This window comes from Strongylocentrotus purpuratus, unplaced genomic scaffold, assembly GCF_000002235.5.
Source record: "Strongylocentrotus purpuratus isolate Spur 01 unplaced genomic scaffold, Spur_5.0 spur5_scaffold_19, whole genome shotgun sequence".
Taxonomy (NCBI): Eukaryota; Metazoa; Echinodermata; class Echinoidea; order Camarodonta; family Strongylocentrotidae; genus Strongylocentrotus; species Strongylocentrotus purpuratus.
In genome coordinates this window covers 6,816,565-6,838,592 of record NW_022145604.1, presented here as the reverse complement: position 1 = coordinate 6,838,592, position 22,028 = coordinate 6,816,565, and the positions used below count along the sequence as shown (strand labels likewise).

Genomic DNA, 22,028 nt, shown 5'->3' with positions numbered 1-22,028 from the left:
GAAAAGTGGTCTTTATGTACAGGTTCCTTTATTACATGTTTTAATGAGAAAACAATTTCAAGGGAAGCAAAAAATGTGGTCTTTGTAGACAGGTGGTCACTAAACCAGGTTTGACTGTATTTGCCATCATGTTTTCATCACCTATAAGGTTTTATAACACATCTTAAAGAGGAATGGATTCTGGTCGATATGAACATTAAATTGTGAGCTTCCTCATTCTGTATTTTCTTACAAGGAAGAACATCATACTAGCAATTTTATATGAAAAGTCTTACCCATGAATTGCCTTCATGTATCTAGAAATATACATGTACTTTAAAACTTTGAACAAAAGTTTAATGCTACATTTTCATTTGGTCCCATTTCCCTCGTAGTCCCATATGTACACATCTGTGTGCTTGTTTTTGCACTGTATGTGATTACAAGTAGGATTTGGTTCATTATTAATAACCATTCTGAGGATTCCAAAACCTTATCATACACAATGATTCTTATGAACTAGATGTATATTATCACTCCAATGCCATTTGACAGTTTAAATCTCTTTCACAATGCGATCATTTTTATGTTAAAACAATATTTCACACTAAAAATTAAAAATGTCATAAGACTAGATGTAGGACAAAATAAATCCGAGTGGTTTGTAATTCCAATTCATTTTAATAATTTTTCTGTCACACTTTGATTCTGCTACAAATGAATCAAGATACATTCCATGATTTCACATCACAAAGACTAATCTAACCATTATAGTACCATTCTAGAGAACACCCAATTTGAACTAAAATGGCATTTTGCCGTGACTGCAAAAAGAATTAATAGTAATGAATATGGAGGTAATATAGGTTACACGTACAGTAAGATATTGTCTGCCGAGCGTCAAAAAGGCGTTATCTAATATGAACTTCACATAGAGATAATGTCATTCTGGCTCTTGTGAAAATATCTCATCTGTTGAGAGTCACAAAGACGTTAACGCTGTGTTATAAGATACAAATGGAATGGGCAACTTGACATAAAATCTGTCTTCAGATTTTATGGATAATACTCAAATATTGCTATTATGACCAAGCCTTCCTAACAATGCAACACTTGTTAAAATAACCCTGTACTCTGCCAATAAAAAGACAAATGTATGTGATGAGTGAACAGAGTGAGAGATGTCTTCATACATTCTAAGAGTCTTGTGTACAGCTCATTAAAAAGTGAAAATAATTGTCCAACAAAAGGAGAACCCGAATGATTTTTCAAAAATTTGATTGACAAAAAGGTACAGCAAAAGCAAAAGCATAAAGTAAGGTGAAATTTTCATGCAGGAAATATATTATAACAAAAATGAAAAGAAAGAAAGAAAGAATGAAATGCTTTAATGACCCCCAAAAAAGACAGAAGTTGACTGAACATGCAATGCTTATAGATTGTTCATGAAAGAATATTTCATTGTCATTAGAGTACTGTTTTCACAGATATGATCAGAGATGATTTATCTGCGTCTAGAGACCGACTTTGAAAGCCAACGTCCACAAGACGCAACTGGAGGTCTACCCCCTGGTGTATAGGTAGACCAGGGCCCCGTTTCACAAAGCCATTTTTCAATGAAAAATGACAAAGATCAGTGACAAATCTGCTGATAAACAAGGATTTCACTAGCTTACAACAAAAACTGTCATTTGTCACCGATGACAAGTTTTGTGAAATGGGGCCCAGAAAGCCAACTTACAATTCATAACATAAATGGCATAGTTTCCAAACAATTTTAAATGGTGAATAAACTGAGAACAGGGTTCAGCCTTTACATTCATCGTTCTAATCATGTCTAACCATTATGAATCAATGGCGGTTAATACAGATGTCCAAAAATGGGGTTCAAAGGTAAACAAGTATTAATTTTGTTATTCCTTGAATCCCTAAATCTTGCATAAACACAAAAACACTTTTAAGTTAATACCCGTCTACAAAAATTATTCTCATGAAACAGAGATCGCTAGTTTGTCAAGTGTCGACCATGGCAACAATATTATACAGTGTTATAACAGATATTGGTCATGTGTTAATATCTTTTACCTTTTCTATTCAATTCAATTTAACAACAGATATGCATTATCAATGACAATTGCCAAAGCTTAAAAAAAAAAGTCTATAACATGATGCTATTTCAGAACCTTACATTCTTGTATTGTTAGTGAACACATTTTGTTATGAAACAGACCCTGAACATGTCAATGACTCATTCATTCCAAGTGCTCAGGAAGAAGAGTATCATTAATGCTCAATGTTAAGAGAAAATTATGAACCAAGTCCTGACATTTGGAAATCTTTGACCTGCAAATGGATGTTTAACCTTTAGCAAAAGTACAACTGTCTGGACAATAAAATACTTCTATTCACAATTGCAAAGACTCTGTATAGAAACACACTAAACACACACATACACACACTCTCCTGCTTGTGTTATGATATAGGGTAGCTGCAAAAATGGGGTAAGACTTCGAGACCTCTATAGAAAACCCTGCTTATTAAGGCCATCTGCATCTAACATCATATGGGGTCTACTACAAACATGGAAGATTTTTCTAAGGAATTACCTTGATATAGAACAGCGGTACACTGGGGTTAAACTTCTGGACCTCAACACAGCACAATAACCTTGTTGAACAAACTGACAAACATGTCTATAAAGGCCAAATATCAACAATTAAGGTGGCCTTTTTAAAGTGGCATTTCAGTATAGAATACCTGTAGTTGTAAAGACTAACGTTTGGTAAAGCTGCACAATGGGTATACTTTGGACCTAGGCACTGTACAATACACTTCAGTCTAACCTGTCTATAATGGCCTTTTGAAAGAAACTTTGAAGATGTATAAAGGAGGGATGACCTTTTCCAAGAGGCACTGTAATATAGACTAGCTGAAAGTTTGATATCAGAATTTGCTAAACTTGGTATGATTTCTTTCCTGTATGACAAAAAAGTCGAACCTGTCTATAGTGGCCATCTGAAAGAAATAACTTTGAATGTGCCCACTTTAGAGAAGTGTTACCAGTTTAAATAATCATCTCCATATAGAAAAGCGAAAAACATTTGTATCAGTATTAACTGCACCTGGGTAAGATTCTTTCACTGGACAATAAACATATCCTAACCTGTCTATAAAGACCAAAAACTTACTGATGCCTCTATAGTCAGGAGTGGCGCTTTTCAAATAAGCCTCTCCATATAAAAGAGCAGCAGAGATCGATATCAGTACTGGCTATATAGCGGGTAAAACCTCCAGATCTTTATAATATAGATGATAATAATAATAAACATAGCAAAACCTGTCTATAAAGACCACCCAAAAACAAATAAAGACACAGTCAAACCTGTCTATAGCGACCTCCAAAGGGAAACACAAAAAGTGGTCTTTGTAGACAGGTTCCTATAGTACATGTTTCAATGAGAAACCATTTTCAAGGGAAACTGAAAATGTGGTCCTTGTAGACAAGTGGTCACTAAAGCAGGTTTGACTGTATAAAGGGGCCACTACAGACAGGTTAAGATACCATGACAAGGAAAAGCAGCGATGGTCGGGATCCTTTTCGGCTGTGGTACATGGGGTTAAACGTCCTGATCTCTACACAGTAGAATAAACATATAATGATGTCATGTGCCTCCCACCTCTCACCTAGCACACTAAGATGACATCCTCCTCCATTCTAGATGGCATACTTCCTCTTCCCTTCTTCATTGATGATGCAGATGTGCTGAGAGGAGAATGATAACAGAGAGGAGGTAATAAAGAGTTTATCCCATTAGCAACTACAGATTTGGTAAAAATGGCCTATTACTCACTGGAACATGTTGCAATATTGCTCTCATTTTGACATTTTTCTGAACAATATGTAACATGCGCTATTTTTCTATGCAGAATCCTACTGTAGACATCGCAATAGGATTAGGCACGTATAACATAACGGTAGACCCTAGAACGGATACTATAGTGCTATTGGGTTACCCTGCTGGATACATCTGTATTTTGATATAACAGGTAGTTTCTATATATTTTGTACTCAACATGTCTATACAGTTGTCCTCCGGTCTATTTTGAATTCAGCAAGGGGAATAAACCTTCCTGAAGAACGATAGGTCCTATAGAATTATAAGTACATGTAAAGGAATTACATGAAAATAAATTACCACAAATAATAATCATGATAGCCTGCTACAAATACATATATTTGTTGGGTGGAAATGTATGGCTGCTCATCACAATTAAACTGGGGGTGCTTCATAAAGTCCAAGATTGATTTTAAGTTGGACTTTAATTTGGAATTAACTACGGCAGGCCAACTATGGCAGGCCATTCATGCCACTGGTTGCCCTCTCACCATTATGATCTTTAGAAAATATTTTTTCCTTCATTAATGAGCTCAACAAATTCTGTAGATTTGTGACCATCATTTGAGAGACCAATGCCAGTAAATGGTGTGAGCAAACAGTGGCAGAAACGGTATGTCATAGTTAAGTTTTTGTGAAACATTCCCCTGCTCAGTTTTCTTAATTTTAATAAGCAAATCTAAATGTAATTTTGTGTCATTCTGTTGGCGTAGAATTGCACTCCAAATACTGGGAATTCACAAAAAATAGTGCTGACAGCAAGTTTGTTTATAAACTCCAGGATTAGTATGTAGTTTTTTATGGAAGGGGGGGGGGGGGAAGGGGATGATCTGACATTTGCTCAAACATTAGTCCAGAAAATTAGATTAGGACCTCCGTTTTTAAAACAAGGCATTAGATTAGATTTAGGGTTAGGTGAAGGAATAATTATAGTGTTTAGCTCGTATTTTGAAATTAGGAATTTGAGTAGTGTTACAAATTGCCACATAGTACATGTCACCTGACCATTAGTTGCATAATTAATAAGGGGGAATATAAGGAAAATGATACTTACTCCTAAATCACGGAAATATTCATTGTAGTCCAAAGCATAGCCGACCACAAACTTATCAGGAATCTCAAATCCGCAGTCTGTGATCAAGAAAACAAATTTGATAAAATGTGTTTTAGCAAAAAACTTATAACAGGTATAACAAGTGAATTTGTTAATGCAATCTAATTACGTCATGTTCTTTATCAGAGCTCCATACACACTTTCTGCTTGATATATCATTAATTTTATACAGTAGCACCCAATTTATCTGTCAATTGTGAAAGACAAAACAAACTATTAAAGGGATTGGGTATCTTTGTCTCAGATTCTAAAACAAAATCCTGGATTTAGCTCATGCTGCAATGATAATTATAAACCTGCTTTAGGTCAGTCAGGAATCCCATGAATTTTACAAGCCGATCGCCTGTCTGATTATCAAGATATTTATGATTGGAAAGCTAAATTTCAAAAACGTTTTCCTAACAGTTTTTATAACACTACAGTCTATTGGGGAAAATGAGTATGGTAAAAACCGGGCACACAAAGATTTTAATTTTTTTGAGGCACTTCATGATAATTTTGAAGCGCCCTAAACACACACTCTCCTGCTTGTATAATGATATAGGGTAGCTGCAAAAATAGGGTGAGACTTCTACTTCCAGTCTTGGTAAGGTTACAAGCACTGTAAGCAGAAAGATGTATAAGGGACTACACACACATGTGGCATTAAAATCGGTCCCGATTTTTATGTTGTTACATGCCATACTTGGAATATCAAGGCATTTGAAGAGCCATGCTTTTCAGGGAACATTATTTACATGTATGTAATGTTCTTCCACACTTGCAATACAATGATAACCCTCACAAAATTTTCTTCGCCTCTTCCCAGAACACAACCTTTTCTTTAACACTGAAGAATAAACAAACAGAATGAACAGTAGTGTTTTACTCACAATCGGGTCTGTATCCTATACTCCTTGGAGTCCTCTTAACTAATAGACTGCATACTTTAACCGCCTTGGGGTTGTGACCTCCGACGACCTTTAGTAACCTCTGCATGGTGTGACCTGTATCGATGATGTCCTGGATGGAGAGAACATTGGAGACAAATGAAGTTGTGTCATGTGATTGACAGTGACATTTGTCTTTCATGATATATTGTTTAGCCCTAACAGGATAGGGCTGGCGAGGTGCCATGATTTCAAGAGGCAATTTTTGCTTCAAATTAGTTTAACACATATCAGTTCAGAATTTTCTTATTTTCTAAAATAAATAGTATTCCATCCACAAATTGGCAACAAATAATCTTATTTTCCACTCCTTCATAGTTTGAAAAAGGAAAAATGTTTAATAAAAAAATATTAATTTGTAAATGAAAATTGTGTTTTATATTTTACACTGCGATGCCAATTTAGAGACGTTAGTGACTAGTTACAATTATAATTAGAGAACTTGTCAACCCATTAGTTGTAGTTCCACCAAGTCAGGTGCTAGTGAAATTATGACCTACAGCACATGGAAACTGACGAATAAATCAAAACCTTAGACCTCAGTCTACATGTTAGTCACTTACATGTAGAGTGGTATCAATTCCCATTGGAATAGAGGCAATTGTATCATTGCAGGGGGGGGGGGGGGTGTTTCATAGAGCTGTTCGTAAAGTTACGCATGACTTTACGAATGACTTAAATATGAAAAGCCAAATGGGATGCTCAATCATTTTTTAACTGCATCAACTAAAGTTGAACTGTGCAGATGTGGATTAACATTCTTATTATAACAAACATTTTTAATGCAAGTATATTTTTGGCCATAATTTAATTGAGGTTATTGGAAATATAGTCACACTTTGTTAAAACATCAGGGAAAACTTTAGGCATCCTATCCGGAACTTCATATACAAGTCGTTTGTAAAGTCATCCGCAACTGTAGGAACAGCTTTATGAAATCCCCCCCCCCCCCTCCCCGGATCAATGAAAGAAGGTTCAGTGTCTGTATTGAAGGAAACCTAGATTCACCATACCTCAACAATGAGGACGTTCTTTGACTCCAGGTTCTCCAGGTTGTCTCCTCCAACGACATGGATCTGACCGGTTGACTTGTCATTCTAAGAGAAAAATTGATCAATGCAAAGGGGGATGACTTGGTGATGGAATTCCTGGGGAGTGTTTCACAAAGACTAAGATCGACATTAAGTGCCACTAGTTCCTCTAAACATTGGTTTCTCAAGGGATGGACAAATATGGTCACAAATTTACAAAATTTACATTTTTTGATACCGGTAGTTCATTATTGAAGGAAAAAATATCATGTTAAGATCATTATTTAGAGACCAATGGTGAGAGCAACCAATGGCATAAATGGCCTGCCATAGTTCAGTCCAACTTAAAGTTGATCTTAGTCTTTGTGAAACACTCCCTTGGATTAAAGAAAGGAAGGCTTTAATTTTTTTCACTCATAGAGAGAGAAAACTACAGAGCCTTTTGATGTGAAATATTGCACATACAATGTACCGTACTTTAATAAACTCATCTTGCTGCTACAGATACATTTTGAGGTAAGGATTTGAGACATTATGTTTATCAGGGTGTGCAAATCCCTGATAGGGGCTGTAAGATGGATGAAGGGAATTCACAGCTAGTACTTTTTAAAAATTATTCAACATTTGATCTAGTTTCTCTACATATCAAAGGCATCATTCAACAATGCTACATCTGAGATGCATGGCCCTATGTGTTATCAGCGTCTGTGACATGGTGTAATATTGAATCCCTTCAAAATGATCATGAAGTGCTTCAAAAAAGTAAACATCTTTGAGTGAGCGGTTTTACCATACTCATTTTCCCCAATAGACTGTAGACTAGTGTTATCAAAACTGTTGGGAAAATGATTTTTGAAATTTCGAATTCCAATCATAGATATCTTGATAATTAGACAGGCGATCGGCTTGTAAAAGTCACTGGATTCCTGACTGACCTTAAGGTTTATAATTATGATTGCAGCATGAGCTGAATCCAGGATTCTGTTTAGAATCTGAGGCAAAGATACCCAATCCCTTTAATGGTTTGATGAAGGGGGGGCAGGGCGCGACAAACCCGCTTGCCCGACGTCCCGGGGCAACCAAATTGAGCCGTCGGGCAAGTAAATCAAATTATCACTTGCCCGATTCGGGCAAGTGATACTTTTACAGTAATTTCTAGTGTCCAAGAACTCTACCATTCACCCGTCAACTTCTTACCCGTCGTCAAAATCCAGAAGCAAAAAAGCGATCGTTCCGATTTCGAAAAAACTTCACAGACAGCTATAGCCAGCTCAGCTAGCTCAGCGCGCATGCAACAGTGACACTTCAAGCCATGAATGCCGCTCCGCCTCCACGCACGGCCGGCCGTGAGCTAGCTAGAGACAGCTAGCGCGATCGTACCAGCTGCGAGCTTATTCGCGCTCTCTCTCTCTAGCTCTGCAGGCCGCACCGACAGGCCTTTGCTATTCTCTGATTGCCGATTGGTTGAATCACGCCAAATATGACGTCATTATTCTAGGGAAATGAACACGTGCGAATCGGAATGGAATAAACAACAGGGATTTTCTAGTAAGTACAAAAAGTCAAATGTTTGATATTTATTCATAATGACTGTTAATGATTGTGAACATATTATTTAAAACTCGCTGCTCATATAAATCAGATGAATGTTTTTGTCTCGTTTTCAATTTATTACTGCGGTCTCAAGATCCGACCGAGCGAGTCATTTTGATAATAGTATCGAGACCCCCAGAATATAAGCCGTTGTTGTTTTGTTTTCATGGTTTTAGCGACGTTGTTTAGTCTAGTTTTCGCATACTTATCCGAGATTTATCGTAAAATATCTTCAATATTATTATTTAGTAAGAATTTACAAATTTTGGCATGATATTTATAGCAGTGAATGATGAAATAAAAATGTCCGTACTTAATTGTATCATATTTTTTACAACAGGGTCATTATGCTTTTTTACATGACTGAATATTAAAAACTTAAACCTGCTTGAACCATTCTACCTTGCCGAGATTCATGTGAATCTGATTATTTATGGAGAATCAATAAAATGCGTTTTTTAAACCTTCAACCATCCTTTGTTGACCATTTTCTTTGACATATTAGGTTATTATTCAGTACAGTTACACTGTACATGTATGTGCATTAATTTGCTATCTAAAACACTAACTTATCATTACGAGATAATAAATGCTTTAACCTCGAGTCCTTTTTCGCTTTAAAGTTTTGGGCAAGTGGAAATATTGTTTGGGCAAGTAAATTGAAAACCCACTTGCCCGACAGGGCAAGTGGTGAAAAAAATTCTTGTAGCACCCTGGGGGGGGGGGGGGGGGGGGGGGGGGGGGGGGGGGGTGGGCGAAGGAGGCCTTTTTTCCTACCTCATAACTCTTGAGACGGATGAAGTCTATACGCATCTGCACAGAACGTCCAGCGTTCTGGTTCAGCGCTTGCACGTAGTTTAGAAGGTCGGAGCAGAACTTGTAGCCTCCTTTTAAAACGCAGAGGACGACAAGAGCCGATGAATCTCCCATGTCATCGAAGATATCCCTCGCAAGCCTCTCTGTCCTGTAAGATGAACATTTTCTCAAAAATTAAAGGCTTGGTCAGACCTCAACGATAATGACAACTATAATAATAATAATAGGCATTTCTATAGACGCCATCTATCTAGAAATTCTATTCCGAGGCGCATTTATTATTACCCCGGCTTTAGCCTAGCTGCCACTACAGTGCTCCAGCATTTCAAGGAATTAATTCCTGCCAGGTACCCATTTACATCACCTGGGTTGAGTGTGGCAAATGTAGATCAATTAAGAAGGTAACATCTCTTGGGAAAGAAAATGACTGAATCTAAGATTCTGACCCTACCAGAAAATGCAGCACAAGATATTCTATATTCTCAGTGTTGATATGATTATTCCTTCCCTAAGTTCCCTATAACAATCCTTGCCAAAATGTAAAGAGAGAGAGAGAAAAAGGTGGAAATAAAAGAGGTTGTAATCTTTGATGATGAGGAAGAATAGATGTTTAGGAGTATTCTGCTCCAAAGTGACCCAAAATAGGGAGCTGAAACCCAAAATTGGAAATTTCTGCTTCAACCGGTTAATTTGATAAGGAAAATGCAAAAAATGCAAAAAAGGCTCTCTCTTGAAATTAAGATTATTCTGGGTGTTTGGTAAAATTATACACTTAAACTCGTGTATTTTGTTCACAATCAATGCTATCTATGTCGATAATAATCTCCAATATCTCAGCACAGTCTGCACAGAAATATTCAAATCACTGTAAAATACAAGAGCTGGCAGGATTAAAGGATCGTAAAAATACTTGGAATAATGCTGGTATTATTCATAAAGCAGTTTCCACATATGGTTGTTTGAACACCTGTGAATGGTTGGCCTTCAAAAAAGTGTTATATTCCCCATGCGAGCTAGATGTGTTTTAAAGCCCATCTCCACTGGGAGGGGAGGGGAGGGAAGGGGAGAGGAGGGAAGGGGAGAGGAGGGAAGGGGAGAGGGGGGGGGGGGGGGGGGGGGGGGGGGGAAGGGAGGGGAAGGGGGAAGGGAGGGGTACATACCTATCGGCGATGACTCCCTGTGGGACGAGAATCCTCTCCAGGTCCTGCTCATAATGCCTCGGGACGCAGAATGTGTTGAGGCTGTATCCCTCATAGTCGTCTGGTATCTGCAGAAAAGACAGAATGTTCCATCATTATCAGAAAAAATTGATAATTATACACACTGAAGAGTGAAGACACACTATGGGTAGTCTGTGTGTGCAATGTACTCAGTTTCTTGTAATGCAGTTGATGAAATTATTACCCGATGTGTGTACAATTCTTGCATGCATTGACACTGATGGCCCACTTGGAATAGATCATTTTTGCGATATAATCAAATTCAATGCAATGCATAAATCTTTGTTAAGTGCCTCGTTATAAATTATTTCACTTACCTTTTATTAATAATTGTATTTCAAAAGTCAGAATGCGAATTACATACATTAATTGTTGCTAGGTAGAACAAACAATTTGGCTTGTCCTACCTAACAACACATAATGTATGCAATTAGCCTTACGACTATTGAAATACAATTGTTTGTAACAGGTGAATGAAATAATTTGTAACGAGGCATTTAAAGAATTTGTTCATTAAATTTGATTTATCACGAATAACTCAAAACATGCAGGATTGGATATTGTTCAGTAATTGTTCGGGGTGAAATTTTATGATGATGAATTTTCCCTTTAGGGCAGTTTTTATGCACTAATAACAGATGGAAGTACCTTTGCATGCAAAGCGTGCAAATGACTTACCGGTAGCCTATAGAGTGCGCTCCCTACAGGGGTGGGTGCAGGGAGGGGTTAGTTTCCCCCCTCCCGTGCCAAGCCCGGAAGCTTTGACGTTTCATCGAATTATTAGAGAAAGAAGACAATTCGTTGTACCATTCTTGACTCTTATAATCCTTCCTTGTCTGAATTCGTTTTCCCCTCTCGCGCAAAGCACGAAAGCTTTTGACGTTTAATTAAATTATTAGAGAAAGAAGACGATTTGTTGTAGACCTACTGTTCTCGACTCTTATTCTTAATCCTTTATCCACGTCTTACTCTTAATTGAGTTTTCCCCTTTTGCCAAAAATGCGGAAGCTTTGACGTTCATAGAGGGTCTAGATCTAACTTACATGTAGATCTAAATTATTTAGGCCTAGAGTCTAGGGTCTAGGCCTAGTCTAGAGAAAAAAGACGATTGTGTACCGTTCTTGACTCTCAATCCTTGTCTGAAACTGAAAGTTCAAAAATGTTTCTTTGTGGAGTAGATCTATGCTCGTTTTTCTTCCTACTCCTAGATCTACGTCCTCTCACTTTTTTCTCTTCTCTCTCTTTTTGGACAGCGGTTTTTTTTTTTTTTTGGGGGGGGGGGGGGACTGCCCCTTCCCCCCCCCCGGCCTTGGCTACACGCCTAACTGCTGACTAGTATCTAGTAGAATTCTAGATAGCCATATTTTTAAAAAGATGGTTGAACCAATGAATGAAATGAAGCTCATCATGCATTCATAATCATGGCAATGCCAATGCAACGAAATATTCGTGCGAATCCATGCATGCGCTATGCACGAACGGACAACAATAATCGTGGCTCTCGATCTCGCGCCTTTCAAAATCATGTGGTCAAATTTCCGGGTAGACTGCTGAGCTTCACATGGAAAAGCTGAACGTGTAGAGGATGTTTAAACAGCTGGCTCTGAAAGCCTGACAAAAAGACAAAAAAGCACAATTTAACCAATCAAACTGGAAACTTACAGAAATTATTGTCGACATCTTGCTAATCTTAGGTATTTTGACTGCAGGCTCACCGTCCATTCGTTCGCGCGTCTCCCCGTTCATCGTGTTTATAAAATATTGACCTTTGAACTCTTATGAGGCTAATCTATGTTCAGAAAGGGGTATTATGAAAAAGAAAAAAATAATCAAAAATGTCTTATTTTGCTCATCATATTCAATGTTGAAATTAAATAATATTTTACACAAAATTTTCAATCGTTGTCATTTTAATATATTTTGATTACTCATTATTAATTTTTAAAAAATATTTTAGTCCTAAATTTTACCTACAATACTATGGAATAGTCCATGTATTCACTACTGCCGGAAATATATTCCGCGCGCTTTTTAATGGTACTGTTGTTGTTGTTGTTCGTTTGGTATAATGGCTATTAAATTCATAGAATTAAGTATATATCTCTATGGTCAAATTTGACTACTTGTAAAGCATGGTAGACCTACATAAAAAACATGAAAAGAAAAACATGCGCAACAACATCCGCAACAACAACGAAGACAGCAACAACGACGACAACAAGAATAACAACACGATGAACAACAACAACAACATTGAACAACACAATTAAGCAGTGATAGCATATGTAGCATTTTCGAAAATAGGAGGCTTGGTTTTGGAAGAAACCTTGCATATGGTGATTTGTTTTGTTTGGGGTAATAGGCCGAGGGGGAGAGACATCGCGGATCGGGGGGGGGGGGGGGGGGGGGGTCTGCCCCCCTGATATATTGCATTTTATCGCGACGCTTTTTGACAAATGTTGTGGATATTTCATTAAATATATTACGTACGTTACCGGATGGTGTACTGTATATCATGATTCGCGGTTCGAGTCCCGCTACGATCAACTACTTTTGCAAGAAATTAAACAGTGAACCAAACTCGACCCAGGTGAAGAAAATTGGTAGGCCTATACCTGGCAGAATGCTACAGCGCCATACTAGTGAAACGCCGCCAGGAGGCGTCATTTTTTTCTGCGGCACAGATTGGGTTAGGTGCGTGTTGAGCCCATGGGCGTCAATGCTTACGTAATACCTATTGTTCAGGGGGGGGGGGGGATGAATGAATAGCTATCACCCCCCCCCTGAACAATATGTATTACGTATGGATTGACGCCCATGGTTGAGCCTATGGGAAAGTTTAGGGTTAGGGTTAGGGTTAAATCAAGACCTCTTTAAAAAAAAGAAGCCCCAATCTGTGCCGCAGAAAAAAATGACGCCGACGGAAGTGTCAAGTCTGACAATAACCCCTCCCTTATAATTATTCTTACTTTGCGGCGTCGCAATGAGCTTGCCGATGATTATTCCCGGCGCGGGAGTATATTATGATGGCCTCTATAGTGGCATAAGAGGCATATGACGTATCGAAAAGAAAGGAAAGGAGGGGAACGACGAGAAAGAGACTTCGGATACAAAATGTTGGATTCACCCGGCCTTACCGTATCCCCGTTGCGGATCCCACCCCCTGGTAAAAAAAGACGTGTAAAACACGTAATTTTACCCTTTTTTTTAAAGATCCCCCCTGCCCCCTGGTGCTCAAGGGATACGATTTTTCTAATTTTCGAGGGCTCCCCCCAGAAAATTAGTGCTCACTACCCCCCCCCCCCCTTGAGCGCCAGGGGGAGGGGGCATCTTAAAAAAAAGGGTAAAATTAACATGTTTTTACACGTCTTTTTTTACCAGGATGCCCCCCCCCCTACGGAGCGAATTATCGGCCGGCGCGGTTTTCAAATTTCCGGGAGTAAAAAAAGAGGAAAAAAACAGTGCTCACTACCCCCACTCCCTCCCCACCCCCCTCCCCCCCCCCCACGTAGCAATTATCGGCCGGCTATTTCGCCGCTAATATAGTACCTTGGGCCCCCTCTCCTGCCGCCGGCTGGATCCGCCCCTACCGTATCCCCTAGCTAATCCATGTCCCATAATGCTAGTGCCCCGCTCCCTCAACGGCTGAATCCATGCACGCTTGGCCACTCACTGCCTTCATCTTCTTTCTACGAGATTTCATTGCTCCCATCGATATTACACCCCCCCCTCCCTATATACATGTACCTCACTTTCTGTCGCGCTCTCCGTCGCTCCGGCTCTTTTATACACCTTTCTTTATTTCCTCGTATCATGGAGTTATCTAACCATTTCTTTTTCTACCCAGCAATTATTTTGCTCGGATTACGTAATATTCATTCAGCCGCATCCAACCACATCAAACAAAATCATACCTAGCCGTTGCTTATAATTCAGTATTCTTCTTCTTCCAGGAAAAGTTAGGTCCATCGTCTGGTGTATACTATTTGGCAGGTCTGGTGCCAGTCGTGAATGTACAGTGCAAATTAAAAACTTCTACAATATTGTGCAGCTAAAAATCCATCATCCCCTTCTAACGAAGGTGGACGTCTTGTATCTCTTGCTTAAAAGCTTCAGTGGAGGCCCAGTAGACAAATCCAGCAGGTAGCAACTTCCAAAGCCTGATCGAGTCAGGGAAGAATGACTTCTGGTATACGAGAGTCCTTACAAATTGTTATTGAAATTGCTGGCTATGACCACGGTTGGATCTCAGTCGATCTCAATACTACTTTAAGTTCAATTAGTATCATTATGCTGTTCATGCGCATGGAAACAGAAGACTTTGTAAATAGTGGGGATATTACTTAATTGAAGAAAATTAAATGTTATTTTGAACAGAATTGAACTTCAAGTGGATTCGACGTAGGATCGGAATATAAGGTGATAAACATCAATTCTGAAAGCTAGGTACAGACTAGACCGAAAGCTTCAGTCTCTCTAATCGTCGGTTGTTCCACTGAGACTACGTCTGGCTCCACTAGACCTCCGATGACGACAAATGTCAGTTTTATTAAAGAAATGACCCAAATCAGATGGTTATTGCTGTCTAGGTACAGACATGACAATGTAGGGTCTTAGTCTAGATCAAGAAACTGCAATGACAATCAAAGATTTAAATATAAATTATAAATGTCTTCTTTATTAGTTTAAGTCTTTGTAGCGTAATAATGAGGCTTATAATTATAAGTAAACAGAGGTTGTCATTATCTCACTGTCCTGAGTTACCTGAGTTTAGTTGGAGAGATAATATTGTTTGATTTGATGCAGCATGTTTAATGATTGATTTTGGTCAGCTATATTTTTCCTCGGTTAAATAAACACGTTCCACTAGTTAAACCACCTGTCGTATAGAAAGATAATGTTTGTCCTTACCTTAATATATGGTATATCATCCATGATTCTGGGCTGAGATCAACAAGTTGCTATCCTTAAGTGTGATAAATTCTTGGTGTGAAGCTCCTATGATTACTGCTACTAGTCATGTAGATCCCGCCTAGTTGAAGTCAAGCGTAGTTTAATGTAGGCCTACTAGTTCTAGGCCTTTATAGGCTTATAGAATCAAATTACACCTTGAATAGGTTTATATAATAGGCCCTGTTTTTTTTTATCTCCTCTCGATTCAGCGCTCAAAGTGATTGCAAGAATCCGGATCGGAAACAAGCACGGTGACGGATCCGGGGGGGGGGGGGGGGGCAAAGGGGCACATACCCGGGCCTTACAGATGATTGAATGGGGGGGGGGGGGGGGTACGGAAGACAGGAAGAAGCGTCGGCTTTTTTGGTTGTCAGAAAATAATTGTATAGCCAAAACAGCATACTCAAACCTGAAAATTATAAACTTTTTTTGCTTCAGAATTTTCGGATTTGCGCCCCCTCCAAGCCAGGGAATCATAGATGCGCCGTATTAAGTATTAACCTTTGAATCTGTGAATGTTTGTTTTACCATTGTCATTGTGAATAAAGTGTCTAGTGACTTGTAGCCAATAGCCAGAAGAATGTCAGTCTATATAGGGTCCAAAAGTCAATTTTAAGGTCAAGTCTCGCTTTTGTCTTAGTTGTTAAATACACATTCTCTTGGTGTTCCGCAGGCTCCTGCAATACAATATATAATAAGGCACTAACCGAATCTACCTCAATCCTGCCTCAAAACTCTGAATCCAATCATATCACTATAAATGCTAGACCAATAACTCCCCGTTGCCAATGTCGGATCACTCCCACTCGACAACCATACAACGAAAAATAGCTTCGTGAGCAAAATTACAATAGATATAATCTGTTGCCTAAAAGGCCACTCTTTTAGACCACAATCACATGAACGAGACCGAAAACAGACCGGATTGCAATGCCCGGCATGACCAAAGAAAAGCTCGGTATTTAATCAGTGTAGAGTCGTTTTTTTTTTGTTGTTTTTTGTTTTTTTTAGGGGGGGGGGGGGGGGGGTGGTGGTGGTAGTGGTAGTGAGCACATTTTTTTTGAGTGGCTCAACCGGGGGGGGGGGGGGGGGTATGGAACTCTATTTTTTTTACTCAACACCCCCCCCCCCCCCTCCCGACCCCTTGTGCGTCGTGGGAGGGGCCCGTCTTCTTTTCATGAAATTAACATTACCATCTTTTTTATAAATCTTTTTTTTTTGGCCAAGGGAGGGGGTCCGGCCCCCGGCTCCCCCTTGGATCCGATTGATGAACACAAGCATGTATCCCCAAGAACCCCGCCCCAATTCGGGTCAATTCACTAAGCAGCCCATGCCTCAAATATTATTGTGCCAAAAGGAAGGAGTTTAACATTACCGCTCATCACAAAAGACACCACAACGACAACTGTCTGTCGGGAATATGTGTTAGTGTTTTATTGTTAATTATTTTACTGTAAGTTCCACATTCTACATTATTATTAATAAGTTTGTCTCACATGTAAGGCTTAATAATTTTTTTTTGTTGTATTGCCCTTTGCGACCGACCCCCCCCCCCAAAAAAAAAATTTAGACAAAAAAAGTTCAATAAAAACATATGTATTATAGCATACAAAAATGAAAAATATCTGCCCGAAAAGGGGACAAAGAAATAAAAAGAAAATCGACTGTCCGACCCAGGTGCTGGCACCTAAAGGGCAATACAACTTCTTCTTTTTTAGGCCTAAGATTCAACAAGATAATGCAAAATAAAACAATGATAGATGATATACTATGGAACATAGAGACAAGGGCGGATCCAGCCGGAGGCAAGAGGGGGGGGGGGGGGGGGGCCAAATCTTGAGAAAATATTTAGCGGCGAATCAGCCAGCCGATGAACGGCGACGATGAACGGCGAATGAGCGGGGGTGGGGGGGGGGGGGGGGTTACATATATTTGTTTTTTGGGGGTCCATTTTAGGGGAACATTTTTGCGCCGACTCAGCCGGCCGGTGAATATTAAAGCGGGGGGGGGGGGATGCTGGAGAGGAGGACCACTAATTTCTTCTTCTTTTTTTTTCGAGGGAGGGGGGGGGGGGGGGGGGAGGTGAAGCGCCGTTTTAGCATGACTTTCTTTTTAGCTCTCACTTTCACCTAGATTACCCTAAGGTTTTTGTTGCTGCTTTATATGTAGTTGATAATGCATGATTAAAATAAATAGAGAGAGAGAGAGAGAGAGAGAGAGAGAGAGAGAGAGAACCAGTGGCGTACGCAGGATTTTTTCAAGGGGGGGGGGGGGGGGGGGTTTTAAAATCGGGTCCAAAATTTCGCAACGACTCAGGAAAATTTGAAAATCGCGCCGGCAAAAAGTCGCTCAGTGGGGGGGGGGGGGGGGTAAGTTCACCTTTCTTAGGTCAGCCATGGGGGTAATTTTTTTTTTTTTTTTTTTTTTAATAATTAAAAAAAAAAAAAAAAATCCAAAGGGGGGGGAGGGGTTTTAGGTTTTTTTTTAGGGGGGTTTACATACATAAAAATACCAAAGGGGGGGGGGGGGGTTAACCCCCCAAAACACCCCCCCCCCCCCCCCCCCCCCCCCCCCCCTGCGTACGCGCCTGGAGAGAACCACCATCATTATGCAATGGTTCAGGGTTTGTGTAATGTGCATTTGAAACTATTTCTTAGCGTCTCAACCCTAAAAATATAGCGAAACTATTTTTTAGGTAAAGCATTATACTGAACTGAATAAAGAATAATAAATTTATATTGGCTCATACTAATACTGATACGGGTTAAAAACAATGTGGTATCGGCACAGTAAGATCGGGTATTTGTATAGAGGTATTCCGAAATGACATTCTGATAATCAACATTTTGTTCTGTTATCATATGTATATACGCATAATACAGCTGATTTCTTAATGTGACATAGCTTCTTCTTCCCCTGCAAATAAAAAAAGAAAACAAGGTTATTTAATAAAAGGATCATGCGACAAAAATGATCATTGTGATTCAAATTGATGTAAGGATTTTTTTGAATAAGTAATGCTTTTTACTAGAATCTTCTTTGTAAAAACGACTTTTAAAATTCTCAGCCATGCAATTATGCCACTGTGTTGTAAGATCACTTTCAGATTAGGAGAAGTGTATTCTTTAATGAGTATTCTAAATTGAATGGAACGTCTCAACTCAGTAAGCATGGCTGACATTTGTAAAAAGTTGTTTTACAAAGAAGATTCTGGTGAATAACAGTGTTTATTGAAAACAAATATTCGCATCAATTTGAATCACAATCATTTTTTGTCGCTTAATCCCTTTTAATGACCTGTTTTCTTTCTCGTTTGCAAGGGGAGAAGAAGATTATGTCACGTTAAAGACATCACAAAGATCAGTGTTGTATGCTATTATTATATACACAGGCCCCGCGGAACGTTTATCAAATTTGGGGGGGGGGGGGGGGCTAAAGTAAGTTACGATCAGGTAGAGGGTAGCGGGCGTAAATTGGTGTGTGTGTGTGGGGGGGGGGGGGGTTCAGGGGGCGGAGCCCCAGGAAGCTCAGGGGTTTTAGGCATTTAATTACGGTCAGAGAAGCACAAATATTTTGATGCCGCATTTGTGTCACTGGCAGGTCAGGGGGGGGGGACCGTTTTTTTAAATTAAAGTTTTTTTTTAAAGGTAAAATTTACGGTTTAGGAGGCTAGGGGGGGGGGGGGCGGGTAGAATTGGCCCGTGGATCCGCGCCTGCATAGAGAGATAATAATATGAACTACGAGGAGCCTATAAGAAGCGATTCTTGTATAGTATCATGATTATGGGCTCCCGAATAAAATACAAAATATTGTGATGAAGTCTACGTAGTAGAAGTTTGAGTCACTGAGCTTTTATAGCATTATGTATAACAATATTAATAAAGAAGTAGTACGTAAATAATACGTGCATATAGTCGTGTTCACCCGAGTGGGGTGAAATCCAAAAAACTATGTAAGAGTTGATTCATGTTGATGTTCAGGGCTGGTGCCTTGCATACAGCTAGGCACGTACGCAGGGGGAGGGGTGGGTTTTGGGGTTAACCCCTTCAGTTTTTGTAATGTTTTATTTTGGATCAAACCCCCCCCCCCCTTTGTGATTCTCTTTCTTTCTTTTTTTTAATCAATTTTTTTTTTAATAAAAAAAAATAAAATCATTGTACCAATGGCTGACCTAAATAAAGGTGACCTTACCCCCCCCCCCCCCCAACGGAGCAAAATGTCAAATTTTCAAATTTCGAGACCCAAAAAAAGTGTCCTCTAACCGCACCGCCCCTCCCCCTTCCCCGTTCCCCCTCCTCCCCCCCCCCCCCCCCCGCTTATTCAGCGGCTGGCTGAGTCGTTGCGATTTTCCCCCCCCCCCCCCCCCCCCCCCCCCCCCCCCCCCCCCCCCCCCCCCCCCCCCCCCCCCCCCCCCCCCCCCCCCCCCCGCTTATTCAGCGGCCTGATTTTAAAATGTTACCACCCCCCCCCCCCTTGAAAAAATCATGCGTACGCTACTGCATACAGCTCATATTTTGTTATTCAAACATCTTTTCCCCTTTGAAGGACAAATACGTTTAGAAGAATGAGGGATGACCGTAGTCCGTGGTGTACGCCATGAAATATAAATATTGACCCGCAACGTTTCCATCATGAATAGGATACAGAGACTACAGACCCCTCTGAAAACCCTTTGGAACATTACAGAAACTAGTGTCCCTTTACATAGATTGTTGTTGTTGTTCTTTTAAGGCTGAACAATCTAAAAAGATTATTTCTGCCTGGCAGTGCTGTTTATTTTAGTTGTTCATCACTGATGATTAGATGGCGCTGTTTCTTTTCCTCTTCTATGGGTATCATATTGTGCAGCTTCCGTTTATTCGATGGTGCGGGCAATAAATTAGGTGTCGACCATGAACAGGGTGCGAGTATTTTATTCATAATAGGGGTTAACTGTGCAGTGCTAAACTATACTTTCCCTTCCCTTCCTCTCCAAGAGAGTTACTTATAACTTGTTAGCTTTAATGATTGATATATACCTGTAGCTTTTATGAAAGCCGGGATGAAAGCCAACAGAGTGTGCAGAGCCATCTATACCACCTAATCAATGGCACTGGAAGAAACTAGTGTGGCGCCACACACGGTGAACTGAAATTTAAATTGAATTACAAGTTTATTCTAAGCGGAGGGCAAAAGTCAGAAAAGAGGAGTTTGCCTGCCACAACCACACAAACTAAGTACACCTTGTTTATTCGAAATATTTTATCATAAGACACAATATTTCAGAGGTTTTTCTTTTAATTTGTAGCGAACACGTCTTAATCGGAGGGGGCGTCCAAACAGAGGCCCTTTTGAAGAAAAGTAATATTTTGTAAATAATACTCGAAGAAAACCTTAAACCACCATGTATTTGATGTCATATGAAAGAAAATTAAATTATTTACATTTGATACCAATAACAACGGGACTGGGATTAATTAACCTTGAAAAATTGAAGTAAAAAAATGTGATTTTGTCGAAATGTTGAATTTGATCAAAAACCGTTACTTTTCATATATCAAAATTGGAAAAGTGCATTTTTCGTAACTTTCCAGGAATTTTCCCATGTATACAAGGACAATATCCTGTGCGAAGGAGAGGCATATATCTCTTTTCAGCGAAAAGTTATAGCAACCGAAAGCTATTGATTTGATTTCCCCCGGCAAAACGACATTTCTGCTCACATTGTTTATTAACTGTATTCATATAATTACTGAGGACGTGTTTGGTGTGTTTACATCGAGCTTTAATAATAATTTTTTAGTGAAACCTCTCATCACCATGAACTTGGTCTCAACAGATTGATAATTAAAATACCTTCAAGTTAATATCAATTTCATCGAGTTATGTAGTGTGTGAAATATGAATTTGAGCCGAAAAGGTGCTTTCTTGTAAATATCTTTTCCCTTTAAAATTTTGGCCAGTATCTCGATATATTAACTGGACAATTATAGTGATTTGACATTTAGTAGTAGAGAAAGTTCAAAGGGCTCGGAGTGCTGAATGCAATTGATAAGTTCTTCGTCTGTACTCTGTAATGTTTCAGGAAATGTGGGCGTTGGCAATTCCCCCTCCCCCTTCCAGCTGCTTGTCATAATCTTGCACATGACCAAGACAAGTTAGTGCATCGATCAGCATGAATATGATATAATGTCATCATGTTTGGTTTAATTTAAATTATTTCAAAGGAAATCAGATCTTTTGAAAGCTTTGGTATGTAGGTCTAGAAATGTTGATAAATCCACATTAAGTGAAGCAAAATTTTATGCCCATTTACTGGTAAACTGTTACTGTTTTCCTATACTAGTGTACTTTGGAAACACTACGTGTCTCTGACAATATTTTTGCATCTAACATGATTTATTCAAGAAACTTTTGCCAATAATTTATTACTAAATGCCCATTTTCATCTCATTTCAAGCACCAATTCTCTCTTTCTTTGTTTATACTGTACATACGCATAGTCACTTATTAATTC

The 22,028-nt window shown here is 39.3% G+C and overlaps 1 protein-coding gene across 2 annotated transcripts; it reads right to left on the bottom strand.

Moving 5' to 3' along the window:
• Window positions 1-637: 637 nt before the first annotated feature.
• Window positions 638-15,626, bottom strand: LOC584371 (hypoxanthine-guanine phosphoribosyltransferase). Of its 2 annotated transcripts, none has more exons than XM_030990145.1 (7): window positions 15,490-15,626; window positions 10,519-10,625; window positions 9,320-9,506; window positions 6,932-7,015; window positions 5,862-5,991; window positions 4,930-5,006; window positions 638-3,742 (listed from the first exon to the last, which is right to left on the bottom strand). In XM_030990145.1, exons 1-7 carry the CDS (start codon window positions 15,511-15,513, stop codon window positions 3,695-3,697), a joined length of 657 nt encoding a protein of 218 aa, XP_030846005.1. In that variant the 5' UTR covers window positions 15,514-15,626; the 3' UTR covers window positions 638-3,694. The 2 variants fall into 2 exon arrangements, with proteins under 2 accessions (XP_030846005.1, XP_030846004.1); XM_030990144.1 differs by lacking the exon at window positions 15,490-15,626 and adding an exon at window positions 12,241-12,370.
• Window positions 15,627-22,028: the final 6,402 nt, after the last annotated feature.